This window comes from Peromyscus maniculatus, chromosome 22, assembly GCF_049852395.1.
Source record: "Peromyscus maniculatus bairdii isolate BWxNUB_F1_BW_parent chromosome 22, HU_Pman_BW_mat_3.1, whole genome shotgun sequence".
In the NCBI taxonomy this organism is placed as follows: Eukaryota; Metazoa; Chordata; class Mammalia; order Rodentia; family Cricetidae; genus Peromyscus; species Peromyscus maniculatus.
Window position 1 is genome coordinate 57,584,295 of NC_134873.1, and position 24,762 is coordinate 57,609,056.

Consider the following 24,762-nt stretch of genomic DNA (forward strand, 5'->3'; position numbering starts at 1 on the left):
CAATTTTTATTTGTTTGTCCATCCATGAATGTATCTTACTTTTTGGTGTATTTCAAGTCAAAGTAACTCTTGGAAAACCATGATTACCAATATGGGAATCATTAAGAGACTAAGACTTGGGAGAACTTTGAGACTGAATCCTCTTAGTGAATCTCTTACTAGTTTTCAGAACTTTCAAAAAGGATAATCGGTTTTTCTCTCATATAAGATGAATGACATCTGCTCCATAGAGTTTTATGAAGATTCAGTTGGTGAAATTACATAATAAAAAATAGAAAAAATGCGTGGGCGGTGGTGGCGCACGCCTTTAGTCCCAGCACTCGGGAGGCAGAGGCAGGTAGATCTCTGTGAGTTTGAGGCCAGCCTGGTCTACAGAGTGAGATCCAGGAAAGGTGCCAAAGCTACACAGAGAAACCCTGTCTCAAAAAACCAAAAAAAAAAAAAAAAAAAAAAAAAAAGAAAAGAAAAAAGAAAAGAAAAGAAAAAGAAAAAATAAAACCAAGATGCTGGGTATATAATGAACTTTTGATAAAAAAAAAAAAAAAGTCGAAGCAGCAAACAGTGCCGCAATTAGACCTTTCAGTTGTCCTAAATGTAAGTCTTAAAACTTATATTTTATAGTAAGAAAAAATGTTTCTAACAAATACAAGATATACTTTTCAGTAAACTGCAAAGGATGGAAATAATGTTAAGTAAATAATTTTCAATATTTAAGTATCTTATTTTGCTTAGAAAGTCAAAGGCTCTAGGAACACATTTCCTTGCAGATTTAGTCAATTCAACTGGGCACATTGATTGTGTATCATTTCCAAGATCCTGAGGGAAGAGACCAGGAAGCTGAGTGGGCTGAGATGGCTTCCTGCCCGCCAGGTGTTCATGATCTGCAAGCCAGACAGGAATGCAGAAATGAGCCACCAGACTGCAAGTTAAGTGAATGGAACGTAAAGAGGAAACAGAAGTCTCCAGAACAGAGCTGTCTGGTGGAATTCCCTACACCGATGAAAACAGTTTGCATCTGTACTGCGCATTACTAGTCAGATAAGTGAAGCACTTGGAACGTAGCTAAGAAACTTTTATTTACCGTGTAAGGTTCATGGTTACCGCACTGCCCAGTACGTCTCCGAAAGTGTTTATCAGACTATTTGAGGGCAAGGACCACTTAACATTTCCAGTCTGTTATGAACTAATACTTTGGAGATTACAACAAAAATTACAAGATTGGAATGAAAAAGACCGAAGATGTGCAAAAACGACACCTTAGGTTTTCCTTATATTTGATTCAACACACAAAATTACTGTCTAAATTATTACAAAAGTTTCTAAACACTCCTGAAATTTATGTCGTTTCAGAGGGCAGTTCTGACTGCCCAGTTCCAATGACCACTGGTCATGGGCCACCCTCTGAACCAAATGCATTTCTCCTAAAGTGCCTAAGAATAAATATTTTTCTAAGATGCATTATCTTAAAATGACTAATTCAGGTAGACTTTTTTTTCTTTTACATATTTAAGTACAATTCAATAGTGCGGTTACTAAATTAGCATTCTTGGTGGCAAGTCTTGTCTAGGACAGCAGAATGTTGACAGTGCACTGTGGACAACCTCAGGGCAGCTTGGGAAGGCTTTCTAGGTCCTGGGAAGCTGTTTTTGCAGTTGGAGGTATATGCAGAAAATTCCTTCCTTCTGTAAAGTTCAGCCCGGTGTTTACAGCAGCCAAACTTGCTCAGCAGCAGAAAGAAATCTCTTTGAAACGCCTTCGTGAAAATCGCGTACAGAAATGGATTGGCACAAGAATTAACAGGATAAAAAAGGACCAGTAGAACTTTCGAGTTGGTGACAGTGATAAGGGGCACTTTGAAGGCAGCGGAGATGGCAAAAAAAGAGATCGGTGCCATGCACATGAAGTCCGTGAAGATGAGGATGGCCATCTTCTTGGCAATCTTCGTATCCTTGTTAGTAGCCACCAGCTCTGGATTTTGAACTGCAAAGTAAATCCTAATGTAGCAAGCACAGATGATGATGAAGGCCACCACATTGAGGATCAAGATGGATAATATGTAGACTTGTGAGAGAGTAGATTCCACATCCATGGGGAGGCAGATGCTGACCTTCCTGTAATTGCTGACACCCACAAGGGGCAGCGCGGCAATCATCGTAGAAAAGAGCCACCCTCCCAGCATAATTGGGATGGCATGTCGCAGTCGCAGCTTCTGGTCCAGCTGGACAGCGTAGGTGATGGTGTGCCACCGTTCTAGAGTGATGACTGTGAGGGTGTAGACAGAAAGTTCGCTCGCGAACACCGTGAAGAAGCCAGCGGCGCCGCAGCCGCTCCCGGTCTGCCATTCTATGGCGTGGTTGTAGTACTGGCCTTTGGTCTGGGAGTCCACGGAGGCAATGAGCAGCAGATAGAGCCCCATGCAAAAGTCTGCGAAGGAGAGATTGCACATGAGGAAACGGGGCACTGTCAGTTTGTAACGGCTTGTCAGGAGGACGAAGAGGACGGTCAGGTTGCCAACGATGGCTAGGATGTTAATCAGCCAAATCAGGACCCTCAGGAAGGCGTAGCCCATGATATCTTCACAGGGATTAAAAGCATCTGGTTCTGGAACACATTGGAGTGTCTTGGGTGTGCAGAAGCCGTAATCGTAGTCCCAGCCACTCAGTTCGCTCTCCTCAAAAATGGCAGAATAACTGTAAGACAAACAATGGCTTGAGGGAAACATAAGAGGTTTCCTAGACTTCTGAGTATTCAAAGAAATTCAAGAATCATCCTTAGTGGGCTTTTAGAGCCTAAGAAACAAAAGAAAACAAATCCATCATGGCCTTAGCCTTACATTTACTTGTTAAATTATCTCATTTGATGGAATTCTTTCAAAAGAAAATGAAAAGCCATCTAGACTTTATAATATATATATCTATTTAACATGCTGATGCAAATTCTTAATGAAGCTGTTTACAAGGGATGATTTTCTTTAGAAAACAAGTTAGAGACATAATATATACATGCTAAATTTGAAAGAACCCTTTCTTGGCATTTTCTTATCTATTTATCTCATTTAGTTGCTAACCAAATTGCTAGCAAGCTGTTTGCAGTAGCACACAGTGGCATTGGAAGACTTGCAGCATTAAGAGTCATCAGCTCCTGGGGACTTGTTTGCATTGAAGTCCCTGGTTAATCCAGTGTTCCAAATGGGAACTAGAAAACAACAGCAGATTACTAGAAATTTAGGACTAGGGGAAGAAGAGCATGAACAAACAGTAAGAAGGATGAAGTCCAGCATTCCTCAGGGTGTGAGTCAGTTGCTGGTGAAGTCCCCCACCCTGCTGAGATTCTCCTTAGGGTACAAGCCTGTTGCTGGTGATGCACCCCAGAGATTCCTGGGCTCGAATCCACACTCTCTCAAAGGGGCACTTCTATTGATTTTTTTTTTCTTGACACCTTTATTCAGTTTTAGCTCTCTCCATTCCAGCCTCCTGGAATGGCCTTTCCTAAACAGAAGTCTGAATTCTACTTGTCCGACTCAGCCCTTCTCCATGTCCCCATTATCTACGGGATAAAATTCACACTTCTTTTGATTAGCCTCAAGGCTTCTGCCTACTTCTGGAAATGTTCTTTCTTTTCTTCATCTCTCTGGAAAATTCTCTCTCATCGTGAGAGACAAATTCCTCAAGGAAGGCATTCTTGGTCCTGTTCTCCAAAGAGTTTATTATCCTCCCTTTCTGCTAGAGTTGCACTTAGTTGTCAGAACATATTGCCAATAAGTAATGATGTGTGTTTATCTTGTTTAATATTCTCTTAGGTTTTTGAGATAGGATCCCATGTAGCCTAGGCTGGCCTTAATCTCTTAAACTCTTGATCTTACCTCCCAAGTGTTGGATTATAGGTATACACCATCATTCTTGGCTGTCTCTTAATTTTGGTGTGTGTGTGTGTGTGTGTGTGTGTGTGTGTGTGTGTGTGTGTGTGCACACGCGCGCGTGTGCGCGCGCGCTCGCACATGTGTGTAGGGCAGAGGAGAACCATGGATGCCATTCCTCAGGCAACTGTCCATCTTTGTTTTTTGAGATGGGGCCTGGAACTTACAAGTAGGCTAGGCTGGCTGGCCTGTCTCTGATTCTCCAGCACTACAAGCTTACATGACCACATTTGGCTGTTTTTCTTCTTTCTATTTTAAAATGTAGGTTCTGGGAATCAAGCTCGGATATTCATGCTTATAAGACAAGGACTTTACCAAGATCAAAAGCTTACTTCTGAAGTCATGGTGTCTAGCAGAGTTTTTGTTCCATTCAATAAATTTTTTGTGGAGAGAATAAATCTAGACTAGGAAACCCTGGTTCTGGAAGGAATTAATAGGGTGTAAGAACCTTGAGCATGTATTTGATAATGGATGTGGGCTCAGTGAGTTTTGACTTTTTTCATAAGCTGCTAATTTTGGGAGTTGGAGAAATGGGTGTAATTTTCTGCAAAGACCATTGTAAGTATGCAGCTCTCAGTCTTCAAGAAGTTGCTTTGTGCTGTGAATGGTGATTAATGCAGAAACTTACAATTGGTCAAAGGTCAGAGACTAAGTGTTGTGGAGTGCTTAGCCTCAAAATAGACATCTATCCACCCCAACCCCAAGACTCAGAAGCCATCATGGAAGAGGAGATGGAAAGATTTTATGAGACAGAGCTTGGAGAGGACCAGGATGAGCAGTGAGTGTCTTCTGGATCTTGCAGGATACCCTTCTGAACTCACAGCAGCTATGGTTGCCTGGATAAGATCTACACAAGATCAAGGCAGTTAGCAATCCTATATGGAGTGGCAAGATATACATAAGCCCAGACTCCTGAGGATCTATTCAGTTACCAGCTTCTGGGGAAGGGAGAGTTAGTGTTCTTTAAGAGTGTGGCTCCTGGTAGGTTAATCATGCCTCCAGTGAATAGCCCCACACCTATGAGTGTGTGGACAGCACATGCCGGACTTAGAAAGTTATTAAAAAAAGAAGAAAAGGGCATGAAGTTAGGAGAGGTGGGGAGATGGGAGGTTGATATAGGAAGATTTTAGGGGAGGAGTGGTTGTGAATATGATCAAAACACATTATATGGAATTCCCAAAGAATTAATTAAAATGTATTTTTAAAAGTATCTTTCCCTGTTCTCAAAACCTTTCATGTTCTCTACTTGGAAGTTGTACCTAATTCACTTAGTTGATGAGAATATATCTGAGGCCTTCAGTACTGGAGGGAATATGTAGATTTTGTTTTTTCTTGAGACAGGGTTTCTCTGTGTAGCTTTGCACCTTTCCTGGATCTTGCTCTGTAGACCAGGCTAGCCTAGAACTCACAGAGATCTGCCTACCTCTGCCTCCCGGGTGCTGGGATTAAAGGCATGTGTCACTACAACCCGGCTGATTTTTTTTTTTTTTTTTAAGATATGAAAATGCTAGAGATGGGGAAGGGTTGTGGCCACACAAAGGACAAAACCTTATCTGTTTTATTATTAAATAACTTGAAAGCAACACACTTAGTTTTTACATCATAGACATCAATATAACTACGTCCTGTTAGTTTTCCAGGAGAAGATGGTTATACCGAATTATTAAGGAACTGAATCCTTCTTAATATTGGTGCTTAGAAATCATCTGATTGAATTCCTTATATTGTTAGAAAGGAAACCAAGATTAAAGAAGGTGGGGATATACCGAGGTCCTTTGTGGGGACAGTGTCAGGATTCGGCCCTCACATCTTAGGCTCCGAGATCTTGATCATCTTTCAGTCAGTGGTTTCCAAAGTGTGGTCGGGTGGATCAATGTCTATCGGAATCACCAGGGGGCTTGTTTAAAATGCAGATCAAAATCTAGAGGCACAGAGCCCATGAGTCTACACTCCAAGCAGATTCTGTAGCTGCTTCCTACAAAATAGTAGCTCAAAACTGGATAAAAATATTCCAACCATTGTTGTCCTAATTTCTTTTACACTTCCCCTTATCAAATCACCACCACTGTTTGAGGTGCTAATTTAAAACTTGTGAGGATTCTGAACACATGTAAGGAAGGGGTCCTGCATGTTCTCCCGGGCTGGCTCCCGAGGGCGGTGTCACGCCTGCTAACAAAGGCGGCAGGTTCTGGTGGCTATGTCAGGGAGTGTGAATGGACTCAGGGGCTTAGGAATCTTGGCTTAGGAGGCAGAAGCAGTGAGTGCTCCAGCCACAACCGAGAGAGAGTGAGGAAATACAGGGATCTGAGGAGGGCAGTGGGGTCAGCCACAGTGGCGAGAGCACTAGGTTTTCTTGGGAGGAACAGCTAAGGCTCAGGGGATGGCTTTAGAGGGACTTTCTGGAGGAGCTTTGCCTTTAGCAAAAAAGAGCCGTCTGGGGCTGGTGACAGAGCTCAGCTGGTAAGCGCTCACCTAGCGGGCATGGGGCCCTGGAGTCAGTACCCAGCACCACACAGACAGGATAGGAGAGCGCATGCCTGGAATCCCAGAACATGAGGATCAGAGGTTCAAGGTAATTTTCAACTACATTGTTTGAGGCCAACCCCAGGCTATGTGAATCCCTATGTTTAAAAAAATAAATGTTTCCATGGGGAGCAATGCAACTTCGATTGTGTATTAACTTCAGGTGGTTTGAAGAGTGTGAGCTACACTCTGGAGCCTTGTCTCAAAGCAGCATTACCATAGTAAACTCAAAGACGATGCTCATTTGGAAAGGCCGGGGCAGGGTTGCTGGCAGTTGCCGAGGGTGGGTTGAGTCTCTCCCTATAACCACCCATGGCGCCACAACAGAGTGTAATTAGAAATGGTTTTCTGTTCCTGAGTATAAAGCCCCATGGCTGCAAAAGCATCCTGTGGAAGGAGACTGGGACACAAGGAGGGAAGCATGAGGAAAGGAGTATTATAGGCTAGATAGTGGTGACCCAAAGAAGAGAAAGGGAGAGGTGACAGGCTGGCGTCCATCCTGCGTGATGCTGCGACAATGCCCTTCACTCTGGTTCTGAAAGTCAAGTCTCATTTCTATCACTCCCTATTGAGAAGGAAAGACGTTCCAGAAAGCATAAGTGTTGTCCCAAACTATTGTCCTCGGAAAGGTACATGTCAAACTCTGTGCTTCAAGAACATTACCGCCAAGGGTCACATCCAACTTGGAGACGACCTCTGGTCCGACCTCCCCATCACACTGGGATTGCCCCCACTGTACTCTGAGATTGGTAGGAAGGGGACATGAGGAAGTAGAAGAGATTTGCAGAGTGTCTCAGAAGGACATCTGGTTTTGTAGTCCTCCAGGGCACATGGAGGGAATGATAATAAATGTGGCTTAGGGACATGGGGCTTGTCTTCTGAGGCATGCTCTTTTACAACTGAAGGTAAGTGAAATGCCAGGGCAGTCAGCATTTAAAGCAGGAAAAATGTTAGAATCAGTCAGTAGAATAGACATGCAGCTGCCATCTAGTGAATGGTAATGATGACATTAAGATTAATGTTAAGGGGGCCGGGAAGATGGAGCCGTTGGTAAAATACTCACTCCTCAAGCAGGGGGACCTGATTTGGATCCCTAAAATCCTTGTAAAAACCGCAGTACTGGGACAGTGGAGACGAGAGGGTCCCTGCAGCTCATGGCCACTCAGCTTAGCCTAATTGGTGAGCTCTAGGTCTCAGGGAGAGACCCTGTCTCAAAAACACAAAGTGGACAGCTCCTGAGAAATGACATCCAAGGTGCCCTCTGACCTCCCATGGAAGCACATGTATGTGTATCCACACATACAGGAACACACATCATGAAAGAATGATACCACACTCAGGGCCACTGTGGGCTGTCTTTGAAGGGAAGTACCTGCCTTTAGAAGCTGTGTCTACAATCCAGTTTGCTTTTGTGGAATAGAAGTAGTGACAGTTACTTCAGATGAAGCCCTTATTTAGAGTAGCCCTTAGTGACACCCAGATGTCTGAAATAAACTGCAGCTTCATATACATTAATGCATACAGTAACAACTTTGTTACACTCTTCAAAGAGACCTTTTCATTTCGTTTGGCTTCTTTATAAAACAGCTAAGATAACACGTACAACTCGCTGCCGCTTGCAAAGAAAAAATATTCCCCTTTTAAACTCTAGAAAAACACCGTGCAAACATCCACTCACCAAGACTTTTATCAAAAGAAAATCATCGCTGCAAATAACAATAAGGTGCCCACTGAACGAGATGTGACTTCCCGAGCGTCTGCACGCGAATACTTACAGCGTTTCATTATTTGGTTTCTTTCCTGTGCTTTCACATTGTTTGGAAAAGTTTTCAAAAATGGAAAATGAAAAATTCTGTCTGAAATAGAAGAGGTAGAGAAAAAAAAAGAAAAGAAAAGACAAACAAGCCATTGAGCATTTGATCCTTGGACCCGATCGTGTCTATTTATGTCTTACTCATCCACATTCTTTCCCTAGCCCTCCCTTGGTGTGTTCTGCACCATTGTCCTGACTGAAATGCTTCCTGAAGAGAGAGTAAAGCCCCCTGCATTGTCCTTAGCCTGTCTCCAGCTTCGAGAAAATGCTTCTGAATGCTAAGTGTTTTGTGTGGGCTCGGGAGGGAGGGGGAAACCACGTAAATTTGTGGTTTTGAATCATGGGTTTTTCAGGGCGTATAAAAAGCTCCCTTTTGTGGCATATTCTATCGTGCTCCTCACCAACTCTTCTCCCTCCCATTGGCCTTGATTAACTACTCGGCATTCACGGCTTTGAATTGTAACTGGAAGTCTTCCTGTCAGGATTCTGTGGGGCTGGGGGTGCCTGTTGTGTATTTTAGGCCTTAGGTTTTGATATTCCCTTCTCTTCTGTCTTCCCTCTGGGAAGTTTGGCTTGGGAAAAGGGGAACATGATAAGGAGATAGAAGAAGTGGTACTTAGGGACAAGGCCTAAGGGAGGTTCAAAAATAAGGTTGAGGGTATGGGAGCTGCTGTGAGTGCCTCAGTCTTCCTTGAGGAGATGAGGTGACCCGAAGTGGACATTTCTCTGTGCTCTTATTATCCAGCATTGAGGAAACAAGTCCTCGTAGGAATGATTGTGTATAAGTGTAGAAAGATGGGGCATGATGTCAGAATGATTTAACCAAATGGCCTTTCAAAGACTAATCATCTTGTTATCTAGGTACTATTATAAGTTTACAAACTTGGACAGAGTTTCCCCAACCTGTGTGAGTATGCAGTGGGGTTGTTCTGGCTCAGTATTTGACAGAGATCCTGTAGGTATGTAGACAAGTCCAGAGTCAACAGGAACTTGGCCTTCAAATGATAATACTGCCTGATAGCCATTCTGTCTTCACAGTTAACCAAGAACGTCTCAGAGAGCTCTGCCCAGGCAGCGTGTGCATCACCTACAGGGAGCCTTAGTTTGCACCAAAATCCCACAGACCCAACTTCAACTCTTCATCTTCACTGGCCTGTAAGGCTTTGGGATTTATAGTCACAGAAGTACCTGTGAATTAGTGGAAGTTTCCAAGCTCAGTCAGGACGGCCCGTGAGTGATGATATTCACACCAAGCTCAGATAGTCATAATTCCATAACCCTTTTTCTACCTAGAGGTAGTCTTTTTCGCCTTCTGGAACAAGAGGTCTTGAACTAAACAGTCACAGGTCAGTAACTTGAGGAGTGTAAGCAGGTGACCAGAGCTAGCCTTACAGTAGTGTAAGCAGGCGACCAGAACCAGCCCTATCCTCAGCATCACCCCTGTCTGCTGACTCTCTCATCACTCATCACCTTCACCCCTCCTTCATTCTGCTGCCCTACTGAGAGTTCCTGAAAGCAAATTTGCATATCCCCATTTTGACATCTTTGAAGCGCCTCATCCTCTCCCTACCTAGGGCTGATATTCAAAGCCCACCATGGCCCACCACTCCCTGGGCTTCTTCTCCTGACTCATCTTCCTCTATGTGCCCACATCTCCCTGTGCTTAATTTTGAATATCATTCATCTTCCAGTGTCTTTTGCCCCACGCCTTCGCACGAGTCAGTCCGTCTTGGCATGCTTTCCCCAAGCCTTCCCTGCAAGGCTCAGCAAAGGTCATCATCTCCCTTAGGAAGTCTCCCATGAGCCCTAGACACACCCCCACAGCCCTGGAGCATCCTGCCCCCTTCTCTGTTCTGTTCCAACATTCGCTAACACAAGCATTCCTACTCTTTTATGTTGCCTGTCCACTCTGTGAGGGCGGAGATGACTCTTCATCTTTTTATCTTCAAACCTGGTACACTGGAAGCTCAGTTAATGGTGTAGAGCTTGAGCCAGGCATGGTGGCGCACGCCTTTAATCCCAGCACCCTGGAGGCGTAGGCAAGTGGATCTCTGTTGAGTTCGATGCCAGCCTGGTCTACATAGTGAGCTCCAAGACAGCTAGAGCTACAGAGTGAGATCCTCACCACCACCCACCCCTCCCCAAGTGGTGTAGATGATTAAACACAGCACATGTTTTTGCCTTCTCCGTTGCCTCAAGTCTACGTACTCAAGGCACAAAAATACAGGCTAGTTGATCAGCTATGAATAGGTTAATTCCAAACAAAGCCCGCGGCAGCCTGGTGTCACTCCTGCAGGGCTTTATCTAATTACTCGATTGAGCACATCTCTGCGGGCTGCAGTAGTGACTCTTCAGAGCACTGGTTTTGCCCCACTGGGAGCTGTGACCCAAGAGTGGGTTAGGAAAACGATAGAAGACATCAAGGCTTGCGGTGAAAACAAACAGGCCTGAGACAGAGGAGTCAGCATGGAAGTGTCTCATGCCTACATCACACGTTTAAAAAGCTGGCCCTGGCTTTTTTCTTTCATACATGTGACACTTACTGGATGCGGAATGACGCCTCTGGGCCAGAGAGCTCTGGACAAAACGAAGCGCTGCTGTAAGAAATGAAATCCTGGCCCCTTCACGCCTCTCACCCCACCCCACCCTCTGCCCCCAGCCTGGAGTGCGGTGAAGCAGTCAGACGCCCCCTGCTGGCCACACCGCAGCCAGGAGCTCCCGCCCCTTTTAATTGCTCCCTAGCCAATCTGTCCGAGCAAGGTTCAGAAGTGGACTTTGCTTTCCACGGGAGACAAGTAGTTAAGAAGCAAAACCAAAGCCCAAGCAATACCAGGCAGTACTCTGACAATTTTAAATTCAAGGTTAATTGGGTAAATGATGTTTTCTGCTAAGAATTAGAACAGGCTGGCTTTTGTTTGTTTGTTTGTTTGTTTGTTTGTTGACACTGGGTATTTGCGTGGCTGCCCAGGTGCTTTAACTATGTGGCAGTTGCTCAGGATGAGGGGCGGCTCATTTTCTTTCTGTCTGTCTGAGAGCCACTCCACGGCTGCAGAGTTGGCCGGGAGAGCAGCCCGTACAGGACAGGGCGCTGTGGACCACGGGGCTGGATGTAGGTCCCAGCTCGGGGCTGGATGTAGGTCCCAGCTCCTCCACAGGGGGCGCCTTCGCCCCAGCTCTTCACTTACTCTTTCTTTGGCAAATTCCTGAAGGCGCAGCAGTGGCTGGGATAAGTCAGAGTGGCCACCAGGAGGCTGCTGAATTTTTCTCTGGAGGGCAGCGTTCTCAGTGAGTAGGATGAGGTAGCGATGAGGGTCTGGATGGACTCCAGCCCGTGGCTCGGCAGGGCCTGCAGTTTGGTGGAAGAAATATCCCTGCACCACACAGGGGAGAAAGGCCTTTTATCGACTGATTTTACACGTCTCATTCCGCAGTCCTCCTCTCGGGGCTGAGAGATCCTTTCCTCCATTTTGCTTTCCCTTTAAATCTCCATTTCATCATGATCTGCCGTCCAAAGAACTGTTCTGGGATTTTCATCCCGGGGGCACCCCATTATTGTATTCGAGGCTGCGTGTGACACTTTGGACCTTTCATAAGGCCACTAGAATTTCTCTCTGCTCTCTCCTGATTCCTCTCTACCCCTGACTTCCTCCTCTCCCGCCTTCTGTCTCCCCTCCACCCCTCCCTCCCTCACTCCCTCCCTCCCTCCTGTCCTCTCCCAATTTTACGAAAACCAGCTGCTTGCTTTCTAAGGTAAGCAGGCACCTAGGTGACATCAGCTTTTGTGTTCTGCCCTAGGGGGAAATACTCAGAGCTTTGATGCCTCGGTCTTTGATTGATCAGGCGCTGCAGGGGAGGTTTTCATAAAGTGCAGGCGGGCCACCCTATTAAGAGCTGCATGTGGCACTGGCCATCATCCACGCGGGGAAGCAGAGCACATGCGCTCGCTCTGATAACCAGCTGGATGTGTCTATCCACAGCAAGCAAACACCACGCCAAGCTAGCACAACCGCGGGCCTTTAAACAGAGCTCCTCGGCTTTACTAGACTCGAGGCAAAAAATCTAAGAAGACCCCAGATGTACAAAATTCCAGGAAGAGGGCGTTGGTGGGAGTTTTAGTTTGAAAGACTTGCTGGTCCTCTAAGTGGCTAATGCCCAAACCTTTCTGGGCAGCACATCCTCTTCAGCAGTCTGCCCCCAGGTGAGGCTCAGGCCCAGCACAAGGAGGGGTCACAAGGGTGAGTGTGAGGAGGGGTGGGTACAGGGTACACGGTCCAGGTTCCTGAGGGACCCCGGAGGCAAGGGCTCTAAGACTCCTTCCTGCGCCTGTGTGCCTGCTGGCTTAGGAAGCCCATGCTCTGTTCGGCTGTAGAGTCTTATGGATAGTTAGTGATCAGGTTCGGGACTCTCCTCAGGCGTGGAGGAGGTTGCTGCTGTTTACTTTTGGAATGGTTTCATTTAAAATTAGTGCCTCACGTGGCCGGGGAAGCCAGCAGCCCTAGAATGGAACCTACTATTGTGATTTTGAGAAACGGTCACCTTACTAAACTGCCTTCTAAGTGCGTGTGCTTTCACCCATAGTCCTGAGGTTCTCTCCGCCTCGGTTGGAGAAGCTCTTCTTTGAACCAGCCCTTGAAGCGAACCCCTCCCTGCTCATGGAGGGCTGAAGGCTCCACCTTGCACTGTTGTAGGAAGAACCCGCCTGCAGCATCTCAGCCACGGCTAGCCGAGAGCTGGGGGTGGACCAGCTCAGAATGGAGTCTCTGAGTGGGTTCCAGGCGTGGGGGGGGGGCACCCTCGAGTCCACACCCTGTTTGACATTACTGGTTGAATTATGACACCCCTCAAATTTACACGTTTAAGTCTTTTTTGTTGTTTAGGAGTTAGTAATATCTTATTTGGACACAGGCTTTTTATCAAGATCAAATGAGGCCGTGATGGTAAGCTATAATCCACTGTGCCTATATCCTAATAAAATGGGGGGGGGAATTAAATTAACAGAGAAGCTAGACACTCGAACACACAGCAATAACAACAACACATGGAGACTGGAGTTATGCTGTGCAACCAGAGGGACCCTCAGCAGATGAGAGAGAGGAGCACAGTCTTCCCTCAGAGGCACCAAACCTGCTGCTCCCTCCCCCCCCCCCCAGATATGGAGCTTCGTCATAGGCAGTGACCCGTTTGGTCCTTTTCAGCTGGCGGCCTGCAGGCTCCTGCTGCCTGTGATGTGACAGGGTTGTTAGGGTGTGCTGTGTGTGGAGGGGAGGCTGCACCACTGTACTTACAGGATGCTGGGTCCTGTGGCGCCCTGGAAGGCTCTACTGTGCATCTTCTCCAGGTAGATGTTTTCTTTTAGCTCCCTGTGTGGAAAGACGGCTTCCTTAGTCATGTTTGCCCTTCCCATCAACCTCCATAGCTGCGTACACACGTGCTCAAACTGGGCTGTGTGCACGGGGTGGTGGGGCAGAAGGGAAAAGGGAGGGGTAGACCACGGGAAGGAAACCGCGAGTCCTCAGGGACATTGTGAGATTGCGGGTGTCTGTATTTGGTGTCACTTGCTGGTCCTCCCCCCTCCCCTCTCACTTGGTGGAACCCTTTGTCCTGGGACTTAATGGATTCAGCCCCTCCTGTTGGATTTGTAAGAACTTCCTACCAGGCAGCTGGCGGAGGATTAAAATGCTTCTCCGCAAATCCAAGGCTACTGGGTGAAAGTGCAGCCTGCGCCTTATCTTTCTCTGAGTTGCTGAGACCTTGGAGGCCTCAGAATTTGTCAAAAGCCACATACCGAACAAGAGCAAGGCTCCTTCCAAGCGGTTCTTTTCATAATGTTGCCTGATTCCTTGGAGACGTACGTTTTCAGTGGGTGTGTACCGGGAGTGATGGCAGCCTGTGTCGAGGTGGCTGAAGTCATAAAGGACTTCCAGCCCCCTCTCTCTTGGGAAGACCCCAGCATCTCTACCTCAGCCTTGCCCTGCTCCTCCTGCCTCCGTCCTTTCTGCTAAAGGAGGAGCATTCTTGCTCTGACCCTCACATTCCAGAAGTTCTGATAGCTGCCGATTGGAACACATCTCATCTGTGAGCCAGCCATTCATCTTTGCTGGCTTCTGCCTGGGACACAGTTCTACCTTTGCCTCTTCACTTCAGCCTGGTTCAAAGCCTGCGCCCCGACTCCCTGTGTTCTGTAACACCTCCCCCTGCCTCTGGCATCCTGGAGGACTTGCTTGCACTCAGGGCAAGCTCATCACACTGCCCTCTGCTCGAGTTAGGAGTTAGGTACAGTTTGCACACCATTTGGAGCTGCCGTTTCCTTTGCTGTGAACCTCCGCAGGAAACCCTTCAGCAAAAACAGCTTGCTTGCCTTCTCCTCTGGAAGATAGGGCAGCCCCTTCAGTAGAGCTGTGGTTTGTTGAGTGACTAATGGAATGAGACATCTGGGAGTGGACCAGAGAGGTTGCTGTGCTTCTGACCTAATCTTGGGGTGCTTGTTAATGAATTTTATGCAACTGTCAAGTCAACAAGACAATGTGCAAATCCCCTCCATGAGGACAAAGCTTATACAACTCCCACTTCTTCAGTACTCGGCAGGGTCTAGACCCTGAGCTGAGTGCATAAAAATCTTTATTCACTCATTCACGTGAATCATGGAATAAACTTAATCAAGGAGCACTTACTGAGTACCAGGCCCTGTACCAAGCACTAAGGGTGCAAAGTAGACCCGTTCATTTTCTTGGGCCAATGCTCACAATTGGCACTTTTGCTTTATGAATGAGGACACTGTGGCTTGGGCAGGTTAGCATGTTCCAGGTGACGCAAGTTGATAAACAGTGGGCTGGAGTTCAGAGCCAGCCATAGTGACCCGTCAGCCTCCCCGGGGCTGTGAAACTATACAGCATGGTATCAGCACAGCAAGCTCCTTGGTTTAAGATCCATAGTTAAAAATTATTAGCATATTATATAGACCCAAGCTCCTTCACCTCAGACCTTGACATATCAGGGTTGCTGGGAGCTTGTTAAACGTGCAAATTCTCAGTGCTTTTGAGATCCCCCAAGGCAAAGCCAGTAGAGGTGGGCCTCAGGAGTCTGCCTTAACAATCCTGAGGTGATTCTTCATGCGTTTGTGAATCATGCTTCACACGATTTTATAAAAATTTTTGTTACATTTATTTATTCACTTTTCTATTTATCTATCATCTATCTGCCTGTCTATCTATCTATCTATCTATCTATCTATCTATCTATCTATCTATCTACCTACTTATGTATATGTGAGAGAAAACACAGCCATGCTGCGGTGTGTGTGTGTGGTGTGTGTATGGTGTGTGTGTGGAGGTCAGGGGACAACTTTGGGTTGTCAGTTCTCTCCATCAGGTAGTCAGGCTTGGGGACAAGCCTCTTCACACTCCAGTGCCACCTCACTGACTACTAACTCATTCATTTTCAAAGCCTTGTTGTTTGTTTTCATTAACTTTATCTTCAGTTTAGCTTTTCAGGTGCTCCTAGGTTTTGCTGTTCATGACCATTGAGCCTCATCCTACATTGTGATGGACCACACATCCTCATCAACATGTAAACGCACCACCATTCCTGAGGATGGCCATGGGGTGGGGCGGTGGAGAGCAATGAAGGGAGCCATCCTTAGGATGAGACCCCTGAATAAAAGGCTGTTACGGGGGTGGGGTGGGGTGGGGGGGGGAGGGGGCGCCCGGCGGGCAGAGTGCTGGACTGAAGTGGGGAAGAACCAGAGCTCCCTCTCCTGTGGAGAGCAGGAGGGAGGTGGGCACGTGAAGCCGCTGTGGCTGATTAGGCTGCTAAATGGTGTCACCCCATTTCCCTGCAGTGGGGTCTGGGGAGAAGTCTCTTTCTGAAATATTCCTCCTCTACCACACCATCAACCTCTACAAGGAGGCTAGAGAGGGGAGCGGCGAGATGGAGGAGGCACAAAGTAGGGTGTTGAATATTTCAGCAAACTGTCAACTTCAATGCATGGAAGCTGTTTCTGTCTTTGAAATCAGGGTGCTCTGGGGTTTCCAGCCAGCCGGTTGCCTAGTAACACTCGTGCAACTCGGAGGACTAGCCACTTGAAAGTTTATTTTTGCCCTGACTTAGTTGCTGAAGATTGAATGTGATCTGGTAGCCAGAGTAATACTTCATTTTTATTCATGAGCCAGGGAAATAAGCATATACTTACAGCGAGATTAACGTCGTCCCATTGAATGCATGGCTTTGTACTTCTTCAAATCCATTCCCATACAGTTTGCTGGAGGAGGGAGGAGAGAGGGTTTAGGGATGGGAAGGAGCTGACAGAAGCCCAGTTTGGAAGCAGATGCCTTCCCTCCTGTGACATTTACTGCTAAGGTAACCACTGGCATTCAGAACAGCTAGCTGGGTCTCCCGTTCTGGACTCTGGGGGCGCGTGGGGTGAAGCTCTTCTTTCTACTCTGGTTTTCTTCTCCCTCCATCACCACTACCAATTCATAAAACATTTACTAGGTGCCGGGTACTTGACCAGCCCTGGCATACCATCTTCTCATTTGCTTCTTGTGGCTGTTGCTTCTGTTATAGTGATAAGAAAGCACTGGTACAGCTGGCTTATGGTTCCTGGGAGCAGGGGCAGAGCTGGGATTTGAGGCTGAGATACCAGACTGGCTCAGAAAGCCTCTGTGGATCCCTGGGTGTTGTGGGCTTTGGGGACTGTCGTGCAAAGCTCTGGGGCCGAGTCACCTGCTCTTTATTTCTTTTTGTGTGTGTGTGTGCTCATGATTTTTTTAAAAATTTTTTTTAATGCCAAAGCTGGCTTCATAGCCTCAAAGATCTAAATGCTTGCAAACAGTTCTTTAAGCCCCACTAGTGAGTAGTGAAATCAATGTAGTTGAGTGCGACCAGCATTTAAAAAGTGAAATGGAGTCGGCCAAGGAAGAAGTGTTGGAGTGTACTGCCAGCAGATAGGGTATGAATGTTTATCAAATATCATTCCACCATTATATGCGGTATCTATAAAACAGCCCCCCATACATGAATGCAACACACACACACACACACACACACACACACACACACACACACACACACCTGCCCAGACTGAGAACTAAGAGGCTCCAGCTTCCAGCCATTCTGGAAGTGCCAGAGCCAGGAAGGAGCCTAAGAAGGTTTACTTAGAACCCTTCATCCTACAAGGAAGGAAGGACATGGGCTGAGACAAGGCGGGTGATGAGGACGGCACCAGAGAACACTCTGCTCGAGGCTACTTTCAGTACATTCGTTTTGCTGACTGTTTTTCTCTCCAGTCTCCATAACCTTAAGAGGTACTTACCCTTCTCCTAACAGGCTGGGTTCAATGCCACATAAGCCTCAGCGTGGTCTTCCTGTTCAAAATTCCAGCCCCTCGTTCCCAACTCTTCCTATTGGCCTTCCCTGATGTCTTTATTTTCTAGCTTTATCACCATGTAACCCAAAATGCTTTCCTTATTCCTTGCTGGCCTTTTTTAGCAGCGCATAATGTCATGACAACAAGAATTTCAAACGATGGCATCCATTGCAGACTCTCCTGTATCCTGAGCAATTGTTGGAATTCAGAGCCTTACAATAAATGTGCTAAATGAATTTGATAAACATTCGAATGGGTCCATGGAAGATATCTTGTTAAGAGTCATAACCAGACATGCTTGTCCATATCTGTGTAAGCTCTTTGTGAGCCATGAAATACCATCCAGATGAGAAAGGGCCACGGTGTGATGTGACTGAGCTCACCCTGTCCGCAACACTTTGGCTTCCTGCCTAGTATTGGCAGGTATGTGAGTGGATAACTTGGAAAATGGTACAGATACCTGCTCTGAGACACTTGTGCCGACCACAGAGAAATCCTTAGGGTTTCTCCGGTCTTTGTTAATTCAGGCCAGCATGGACGTCCACCTCCTGCTGCAAGTTCATGTATGTAGTGCATGGGTATATCATTCCTTCCCACCAACCACAGCAAACCTTTGATGAAGCATCAAATAAACAGCAGTGGCATTCGTGCTGAAGTATGACATTTCAACTGTGAAACTCAGGAAATCTAAATTAGAGATTACAAAATAATCCCTGCGGCCTCCTCATTAGATTGAGTTCAAAATCAAAACTGATGAAGAGGGAACACAGAGACTCCAAACACAGAGAAACAACGAAGAGATGAAAATGCTAATTACCCTGCTCTGATTGGTATATGCTATGTATATAAATATTGCACCATGTTCCATAACGTATACAATAAATACACCGAAGTTAGTCCCTACATCCCTGCCAAATGTGGAGCCTTAAATGCTCCAGGGACCTAATAGGAGCCATCAGCTTTGGCATCCATAGTAAAGAGAGTCCTCCCCAACTTCTGGGTTTCTTTTCTGTATACAGATGCACACAGGAGCGCCTATGACCTATATGAGATCGTTGGATACCATTTTCCAACAGTTTCCACCACCATTTTCTAGTGTAAAATGTAAGAGGATAGGTCCTTTCAGACCTGTCATTTTGGGTAATTACATACAGCTTTCTCGCCTTCTTGGCAGCTGAACCCACGGGACCTTTTAAGAAGTGTTAATACTTAGAATATTGTTCTTTGTCCATCTCCTCTCGTGGTGAGGGTTCTCTTATAGATAACTCTTTTTCCAGGAAGGAGTCACACCTCCGTTTCCTCTGAGTTTGCAGAGCTGTCTCGGCCAGTGTTTGTCAAAGCATATACCACTATGTACCTAAGCAGAATCACGTGAGCTTAATTCTCAGAAGTGGAGACTCGGTCCCCTGCATGTGCAGCCCAGCCCCACTGCACCTGACTGGGAAACCCCGTCCTAGGGTATATCACTGTGTGATGTGTCTTTTCCACCGGGCCAACCACGTAGGGTTTTTTTTGCTCAGCACTGAGTCCATGAACCCTGGTCTTCTGGAAGAGCAGCCTTAGCTGCTGACCATCTCTGCACCCTGTGATTTCAGTTTTGATACATGTTAAGATCTTGTCACTTTTCTCTGGACTCCTCAAGCCAATGCTGCCTATGTGGCTTTGTGGTTAAGTCTGTAGGCATCAAACCAAAGTGCCTGGGCTTCCATCACACTCCAATTCTTACATACTGAATTACTTTGGGTAACTTGCTTAACCTCTCATGCCTCAATTTCTTCATCCAAAAACTGGGACGATAATAACAGTGTCAATCCTATAAAACTGTTGTGAGTAAGCATATGTCAGTCACTTAGAAGTAGGTTCTGGAACATAATAAATGCAGTGGCCTCTAGCCCCATAATTGGAGCAGAGAGGTCTCCCATTTGGACAGGATTTCTCTGAGCTGTAGGCCCATGTTTAAATAAATTGTTACTTCCCTCCATTGGAATGGGACCTTTCTGCTTCTGCAGAGCAGGCCCGGTCACTGGCCCAGGCTGTACTCACTGGCTTGGCCCTCAGCGCCCTCTCTGTCTGGGCTACTGTCATGGACTTTTTTCATGTCTTGTTTTTATTCTTGAATGGTCTGGGTCATGCTTGTTGGAATTTTCTAGACTGCGGCTCCCTGTTTCCCTTTCAGCGGCAACTGCTCTCTGTTCTCACCAGCGGGTACAGAGTGGAGGACGCCGCCTTGACTTGATTAAAGGAACAGCTGCCTCGCTTTGGAGAACTTGTGAATGCGAGTGGGAGGCCTCACGCTGTCAGCCTCGTACAGCGCCTTCAATGCCTCTGAAAACATCTGGAGAGTCACTTCAGATGCTGTTTTCCCCAAATCTCATGGTGTCAGAATGAATGGGGGGGGGCTTCCTTGGCACAGAGATGAGATGAAGATCCCCCTTGCTTCCCTGTGGCAGAAGCAGTCCCACGCTTGCAGGCATTGTCTGGGTTCTCTATTCAGATATCAGTAATTACGCATCAAACAGGAAGAATGGCGTCTTTTAATCCAAGAAAGATTCGGGAGTTAGAAATTAATCACAGACAGTACTGTACTTCTGAATGCTGCCTTCCCCTTTGAATAGTCCCAGGGTGCCTGCCGCACAGTGCTCCGGGACTTCTATGAACTGTGTTAGACATTCTCTTGATCATGTGGCCACCTAGCTTTTGGTTGATTGCAAAGAAGAAAGATTATGTTTGCAGATCCTCAGGATCTCAAAGAGTGGCCCTATTGTGGAAAGACAATGTATGACAGTTTAGGACTCTGCCTGCTGGTGGAATGCATGGAGGCAACTTTTTTCTTTTCTTCTCTCTCTTTCCCTCCTTCCCTCCCTGCTATGTTTATTTCTATTAAACCAGATGACTGTAGGAAAAGCATCCTAAAGGAGAATAGACCCCCACACCCTGCCCCACTCACCCTTTGCCTCCTATGTGGCTGGAGGGTTTTTTTTCTTTCTTTCTTTCTTTGTTTTGTTTTCTAATCTGAATACGTCATTGTGGACAGAGCCCACTTTTCAGTGCACATCCTGGCAGGGTTGTGTGGATAGCTGCTGCTCTCTGACGCATATGCGCCCCTATGAACCTGGTTTGAACGTCCAGGGTCCTCCATTTCTGTGGCTGTCCTGCTCTCTGAGCTGGCTGAGCCTCCCGATTTTCAGCAGCACTGAGCTGTGGGCGTATTTCCCGCTCCCTCAGTCGAGTACATGTCAACTTGGGTGACTTTACCATATGCTGCATTAAAGAAGATGGAAGGTTTCAGAAAGAAAGGTGACAGGAATGGATTCTAATGTGGCAGATAACAGCTTTGAGAAATCCACATTCCAAGTCCTACTTCAAAACAGAGAGAGTGAGAGAGAGCATGCAGGAGAAATCACAGCAAAGGAAGCCCTCTTTAAGAATAGGGCCGGGCGGTGGTGGCGCACGCCTTTAATCCCAGCACTTGGGAGGCAGAGGCAGGTGGATCTTTGTGAGTTCAAGGCCAGCCTGATCTACAGAGTGAGATCCAGGAAAGGCTCAAAGCTGCACAGAGAAACCCTGTCTCGAAAAACAAAAAAAAAAGAAAAACAAAACAAAACAAAAAAAAAAAAGAGAACAGAAATAGTGGGTAATAAATACAGAAGAGGGATGGGATGTACAAATAATCCTCATGTAATTCTCTTTGTGATTCTAAAGAAACAACAGGCGCTAAAAGGCTGGGCCAAAGGCATGTCACAACTCAAAGAATCCCAACACAGGCGACTTGGAAAGGACAAAGGAAAAGTGTATTGGCAGATCACATCTTAAGCAAGTGGCCAAGTAGGAGGACAGTGTGACAGGAAGTACTTCCTGGCTCATTGCAGCAAGAGAGACACAAGGTGGCCTTTGCAGTGCCCCGTGACAATGAGTGAGCTGGATCTCGCCATGGCAATGCAGGCAGATGGACTCAGACGACCGGCCTGGGTTCCTTGATCCCGAGCCTAACAGAATACAGGAAGGCACAGAGACAGCTCAGGAGCAGAGGAGGCAGGGGAGGTGAGTGTGTGAACGAGATTCTAAGCTTTGCGGAAACCTGCTCGTCCACAGCTCCTGCCTCTGCTCCTGCTTGGGCTCCTGCCCAGACTTCCCTCACAGCTTGACTGGGATTGGAATGTGTAAGCCAAACAAACGCCTTCCTTCCCAAGTTACTTTCGGTCATGGTGTTTTCGGTCATCACAACAATGGAAAGCAGTGGACAGTACCTGGGAAGGGAAAAGCTTAGCTGAGGAGTTGCCTAGATCAGATTGGTCTGTGGGCATGTTTACGGGCCATGGTCTTAACGGATAATTGATGTAGGAGGGCCAACTCTGTTGGGCCCGGACCCCCATTCCTTGTTAGCTGTTGCCTTGCTTGCTGACCTTGATCAGGTGTCCTCCCTATGCTAATTCCCTGCCGGTTTCCTTCCTCCTAAAACTGCTTACCGGAGGTTCCTTGTTTATGTATCTTGCTTTTGGTGTAAACAGCTAGGATGCAAGTATGTAAAACATCTGTAGCGAACTTCTGCCTTCTGGGGTTCTCCAACTGTGCTGTAAGCCTGTATTTAAGGCCTCCTCCCTCCTTCAATAAATGGCATTCTACTGAGACCCCCCTGTCTTGTCTCTGTTTTTAATCCTCAGCCCCTCACTTGGACATAGTGAACGGGTGGTAGCAAGGGCGCTATAAGTGGAGGTTCCACCGAGATCCGAGAAAGAAGGGATGCACTGAAGGACACCTGAAGAAGGCTGGCCAGCATTTTAAAAGAAGGTAAGAGCGCGTGAATTGTTATGGATACAGCTAGTTCGCAGTCGCTCCTGGAGGAGCAGTTAATTGGACTGCTGAAGCAACAGGGCACTGCCATTAAGAGCAGGACAGCTAAAGATTTCATTCAGATCTTCCAGAATGTTAGTCCCTGGTTTCTGGTCTCTGGGGGATTTAATATACCAGATTGGGAACAGGTTAAGATTGACTTACAAAAATGCTTGCATAAAGAAGGGCCTGATTCCATACCCTTAGCTACTTTCTCTTGGTTAAAGATGCGTTGCTTAGTGATAATGTCAAAGTTCAAGAACAATTAACTGGAGCTAAAGCCGTGTTGGAAGAGGCTCAGGTAGAGGAGGCTCTCAGATCTCTTCAGACTTCCGATGTTTCTAACACTGCAGAGTTGTCTTCAGAGGGTGATGATGTAGAAGTCAGATTAGAAACGGATACTAGATGCTTAAGAGGGAAATTACAGAAGATTTCTTACAAGGATAGACCTCCAGCCCATAACCCTGACTTTTGCAGCACAGAGGTCCTTCCTTCCGCACCCATAGAGAGGTTGGAGGGGGGGGGGGAGTTGCTTACCCAATTATAGAGACTCAAGATGATCAAGGTCAGCAAGCAAGACAACAGCTACCCAAGGAATGGGGGTCAGGGCCCAACAAGTGGCTACAAGTGGAGGTTCCACTGAGATCCCCCCACCCCCCACGGGCAGGACCATGTCTAGACAGGTGGGCCTGGGCTGTATAAGACAGCCAGTGGAGCAGAGGCCTGGGAACAAGCCGGAGAACAAGTAGGCAAGTAGTGTTGCTCCATGGGTTCTTCTCCAGGTTCCTGCTTTGACTTCCCTTAATAATGGATTGAGACCTGGATGTGTAAGATAAAATAAAGCCTTGCTCCCCCAAATTGCTTTTTGTCAGAGTGTTTTATCACAGCAACAGAAAATCAAACTAGAACATCCTCAACAAAATCCAAACATTTAAAACATGGTGAGCTATTGGAGACGGTCTGTAACCACTGACTTGCTCTGGGTTGTTAGTTTTTAGCTGCTAACTGTGGTTAATTGTGGCACTTGTGGTAACTGTGGTGTGCATACTGTGTGATTGGATCTGCACAAGGAGGCATTAATAATTTCACTGAGTAGAGATGGGACCCGGCTCTCCAGGCCAAAACTGACTGAGACTGGTTGGGCTAACACCGAGGTGCCACACCCAGTTGTCTTTGTATTATGGCTTGTCATAGGTGCAGCCAAAAATCCCATCTCACTTTGCAAGGTCCTTCTACTCAGAAGGCGCCTAGGAAAAGGAATTGCAGTGACTTTTCCTGGACTTGTAGAGTTCAAGTGTAAATCAAAGTTGTTTGTTTGGAGGAGTTTAGCTGGACCCATCATCATCCAGAATATTTTAAAGGCTGTACAGCTAAATGCAGGTGGAGTGGGTGGGGATATGTCAAGGTGGCCTCTAGAGGAGATTTAATGAAAAGCCACAATGGCTGTGGATGGACATATGAGTATAATGCAGAAGTTTAGACTTGGCCTCTCAGAGCTTTCTTCTGCACTACGTGAAGTGTTTTGTTTTCATTAAATGAGCTCACAGTTGGTAAAGATTTGGGCGAGGGGAAGGGCCAGACCAGTTTCACCAAGAATCAAATCACAAATCTTGCTAATAATGAAAGGAGAAGGCTTGCTTTCATTATTTCCTAATTAAGGAGTTGAACTTTATAGCTGGGAAAATAAGGCTTTCCCGGGCAAGCATAATACCCTTTATCCAGCAGGGTGCTTCACATGACCCTTCACTCACACAAGGGCCCATTCAACTGAGAACAAGTGCCAGGCAAATGACTAATCACACCCCTGGGAGATGAAGGGCCAAGGACAGGGCGGGGGATGGAGCACAATGGGACACAGGTGCTCTGGGAGCAGCAGATCCCAAGTCCCCATTAACTTCAGAGGTGGGGCAATTACACCCTGCCGGTGTGCACTATTCCTCTTAAAATCACAACCAACATAAGTTAATAGCTCTGTGAAGCCAACACAAGGCAGCTCTTTTGCACTCATGTAGAGTCACACTCTATGGAAAAGGCTTCCTGGGAGCTCAGTTCCCCATGGACTGTCCCAACGCGTCCCGAAGGTCTCCACCCTTTCACTCCTGCTTGGCTCCATTCCCATCATAGGCTCCTGTGAGGAGTCACTCCGGTTCCTGATTAAGTTTAGGTCAAGATTAACTGTCAGTTTTATATTTTGATCTTTGTATAAAGGCCTGGCCTCAAAGAATTGCCCTTGTGCAGGGAAGAACTTCACTAATTGGAAGTCAATAATGCCACCAGTCCTCAGGACCTCTCTGCTCAGAGCAGAACTGAACTTCT

At 46.6% G+C, this 24,762-nt stretch overlaps 1 protein-coding gene across 3 annotated transcripts in view; it reads right to left on the reverse strand.

Moving 5' to 3' along the window:
• Positions 1-1,054: 1,054 nt before the first annotated feature.
• Positions 1,055-24,762, reverse strand: part of Lhcgr (luteinizing hormone/choriogonadotropin receptor) — a 55,304-nt gene continuing 31,596 nt past the window's right edge. The window contains exons 7-11 of one of the 3 annotated variants that reach the window (XM_006985792.4): positions 16,441-16,509; positions 13,538-13,612; positions 11,438-11,623; positions 8,215-8,295; positions 1,055-2,690 (exon numbers count right to left, since the gene is read on the reverse strand). In XM_006985792.4, coding sequence (XP_006985854.2) covers positions 1,538-2,690; positions 8,215-8,295; positions 11,438-11,623; positions 13,538-13,612; positions 16,441-16,509 — 1,564 coding nt within the window. In that variant the 3' untranslated portion in view covers positions 1,055-1,537. The remainder of the gene's footprint in view (positions 2,691-8,214; positions 8,296-11,437; positions 11,624-13,537; positions 13,613-16,440; positions 16,510-24,762) is intronic. The other 2 variants (XM_042267294.2, XM_042267295.2) reach the window with 2 other exon arrangements.